Genomic DNA, 3,828 nt, shown 5'->3' with positions numbered 1-3,828 from the left:
CACATCAGTAAACTTTGAAACATACATGTTATGAGATATTTATTTAATGTTATAATTATAATTATTCATATTCAAATACTTATAAAAAGAATAATAGAACCTAGACCAAATGTTGAATTAAAAATTTAATTACTAAACATATAAATAAATTTTAATTGATAGATTAAATCATTACTAAATTGCACCATTAAGCTTAGTATTCCTATTGTATTTGCATGCCTATATATGCATCTCCATATTCAAACACCCACATAAATGAAGGAAAAGTTTATATAATACTTAATGATTTCCCGTCATAATCTATTATCTTTAAAAAAATGAATTTCTAGTTGTGTTATCTTGGCCCCCATTAATATAGCTAACTCAAATAGTTTATAATGAACATCCAAAATGAAGTTATAATATTCAATTAGAGTTTTTATATAGTTTTGATTATCAAGTTGATTACTTATCTTATACTTTTCTTATATTCTAATTTTGAATCTTATTTTATATTTCATTTCATTTTTCATATTAATTTTTTTCATAATGTAATGTAGGAAATTTGGTATTGTAGAAAGAAAGCCATTTTTATTTAAGAATAATTTTACTACTAATATTCACGTAACATTAACTAATTAAAATGTCTTAATAAAATTAACTTAATGAAAAATTTTAACTACATAAATGATAAATATAGAATTGAAGAACCCATAATTGAAATCTCAAATATTTTAGAAATAGTAGAATTCAATTCAAAAATAAAAATACACTAACAAATATATACATGTGTATGTATATATATATAACAAATATACATACACAAACATATATACATACATATACATACATACATACATACACCATACATACACCTCTCTCTCTATATAAAAATAAATGTAACAACATATATATTTATATACACACTGAAAGCATTAAAATTCTTATAAAGCAAAGACTGATAATTTTTTAAAACACATTTTATATTCGTTAACCCAATTTTGTTTCTATGTCTTCTATATCAGTTTTATAAAGATTAAATGTATAACAAATTCATTTTCTACTAAAACAGGATCACAACATTTTAGTTTTCATTTGATAAAAATGCCTACAGACTTCCCAAAAAAATGTACCAACACCAGCAAAAATTTGATATGACCACACAAAATCTTAACGAAATAAGCTTAGTTTTCGGGGCTCGCCTCTATATTTAGATCAAAACTCTCCACTCGCTTATATTTATCAGATCCCATATCTGGTTCAAGGGATCTCCCAGAACTGCATATGTTCCTATTTGTACAAGAAGGTAAGTTCCTTTGAGAAGATGGGCTATTTTGTCCAGACGAGATTAAGAAATCCTCCCACACGAATGAGGGCTTCCATGGCGCTTTCGTGTTGATAACTTTGCTACCCACATTCTGGATGGTGGGTATTATTTCTGCAGAACAGCAATTTGTTTGCTTATGTTTAAAAAGCTTCCTCATTGCTTGGATTCTGACCACCAAGCCGAAAAATTCTTCAACTTCACTATCATCTGCTGGGGGACGCAGTTTACAATCCTTTTTCTTCATATCAAATAACTCTCCACCTTCCTTATCGTCTTTTCGTGGACGTTTATTCTTCTCTTTGCTCTCCCATTTTGTGGCTTCAATCTCTGCACTGCATTGCAAAGTTTTGTTGAAGAGATTGAAATCCATGATAGAATACTCACAGAGCTGAGAAAATTAGGTGTTCCAAGACTTACTATCACCCAATAACCTGCACAGAAAAAGAAGTCTCCTATTCATTGCTATCACACCCATGATCAAAACTGAATTTACCGTTAACTTAGAATATGTAACTACTAACGTAATCTGAACGGAAATTAAAGAAATTCATCAAGACAATCAAAGAATACCTCTGTATTTTATCGAGAAGACAAATAAGCACCGAGATTCAGGTCGATACAAGATTACTGGAGGTTTCACCCAACACAAAAATTCAGGCCTGACAATTTCTCATTTGAGGTAAGCATGTTTAACATGAAATGAAGAAAATGGGTTATCCAAGGTAAGAAGTAAGTATATTGTGGAAGAGCTTTAAGATGCTACAAATCTTGCAGGCTCCTATATTGTAGGCGCGAATCTGGTTCACTCAAATACAAAATTGTGACCAACTCTAATGGGGGCCAGCAAAATGAAAGAGCACCATTAGGTTTCCACGGGTAGTTCAAATATTGTGGAAAGTTGAGCATAAATCAAACTTCACGGCAATTGTGAAAGGTACGCACGTCACATCTCCTATCCCGCTTATTGCGAGGAGCTTTTTCAATTTTGTATCATCCTTACGTTCAATATTGCGTCACCAATAACATAATAGGTTATCTTAATTGCAAATAGCTTTCCACAATGTTGACTTCTTGCTGTTGCTTAATTTTATTTTCTGCTTAAATTTAAGCAGTTAAGTGTTTCCATGCAACTTTAAAATTGTGAAAAAAAAAAGATAATTTAGAATCTTTCCCTACTTTGTTGGAGCAGCTATTGTTTAGGAATTAAAAATAAATCATGGAAGAAAAGAGGGGCTCGATGTGGCTCCACAATTTGCTCTCCCTCTTTTTTAAAACATTTTATTTTTATTTTGTTTTTCAAATTTTAAATGCACAAATTAGTATTAATATTCTTAATAAGAAATTAAAATATTTTGTTTAAAAATAAGCAGCAAAGATAAATATTTATGGGGCCAACAGCGACTGCTAACCAAAATGAGCTAAGCAGCGGCATGGGAACATGCCCTTACTTTTGTAATTTCCTCAAAGTTGTCTTTTGATTGATGAATGATAAAACTCTAAAATGTGATGGTTTTTGTTATGATTTACAAACTATGTTGTTTAAGGTTTTGTATGAATAAGAAAATATTTTAATTGGTGAATGATAAAACTCTGGAATGTGATGGTTTTTGTTATGATTTACAAAACTATGTTGTTTAAGGTTTTGTATGAATAAGAAAATATGAAGTCTAAAAAAAAGACTTAAACATAAGTCTTTATTTTGTTAAAAAATTGTACCTCCATTTTAGTAAAAGTGACATTTGCATTCAAATGGGAAGATCTTGAATGAAGTCTCAATACATCAAGTTGAGCATTATGAGTGTGGATATGATCTTGATTTAGGTATAAAGTTATGTTGTCTAAGTGAATGTGCATATGCTCTTGATTTAGGATGGACAATTGTATTTATTTTAGTTGTTTAGTAAAGGAATATAATTGTACATTCAAATATTTTATTTATATGTTTTAAATATTGTAGATTCAAGGATAAGATTGAATTTTGATATGAAGGTATTAGATTGAGTGAGAGTCTTGAATCTATAAATCCCACCAAGTGGCACCTTATGATTGGCATATAATCTCAAAAGGATATGATGGGTCATTAAAATGGATCTCTTTATAAGACTAGAAATTCTTTTTTCATTTTAAAGTTATATGAAGAGTCAAAAATTTCTAAAAGGGTGCATAGATGAGACTGAATGAGAGCATTCTTAGTAAAGTTGGATGGTTGTGACAAATGCAAGTAAAAGTCCTCCTTTAAGCATATATATTCTAAGAAAATGGAGAAGATTTATTTTAGTATCATGCTTTTGACTTGTGTAAATAATTAGTTAAATCAATTATCAATTTTAGTCTTGTAATGATGTGAAAAAAAGTGGAACTATATAGTATCCCTTTTGTAAAATTTTGCGGATTTCTATTGAATTTGTTTTTTACAAGTCTAAATTTTTTATTAACATGTGATATTGATTTTTATATATTTTATTTCACTATTTAAATAAATAAAAAACTTTCATTTATGTACATTAATAATAATAACAAAT

The 3,828-nt window shown here is 28.9% G+C and overlaps 1 protein-coding gene across 1 annotated transcript; it reads right to left on the bottom strand.

The window, feature by feature from the left end:
* Positions 1 to 1,000: 1,000 nt before the first annotated feature.
* On the bottom strand, positions 1,001 to 2,159 carry LOC131875597 (uncharacterized). The gene is made up of 2 exons (XM_059220184.1): positions 1,877 to 2,159; positions 1,001 to 1,737 (listed from the first exon to the last, which is right to left on the bottom strand). The coding sequence occupies exon 2, from the start codon at positions 1,674 to 1,676 to the stop codon at positions 1,164 to 1,166; it is 513 nt and encodes a 170-aa protein (XP_059076167.1). The 5' UTR covers positions 1,677 to 1,737; positions 1,877 to 2,159; the 3' UTR covers positions 1,001 to 1,163.
* Positions 2,160 to 3,828: the final 1,669 nt, after the last annotated feature.

Source organism: Cryptomeria japonica, chromosome 5, assembly GCF_030272615.1.
Source record: "Cryptomeria japonica chromosome 5, Sugi_1.0, whole genome shotgun sequence".
Taxonomy (NCBI): Eukaryota; Viridiplantae; Streptophyta; class Pinopsida; order Cupressales; family Cupressaceae; genus Cryptomeria; species Cryptomeria japonica.
This window is presented reverse-complemented; position numbering and strand designations above follow the sequence as displayed.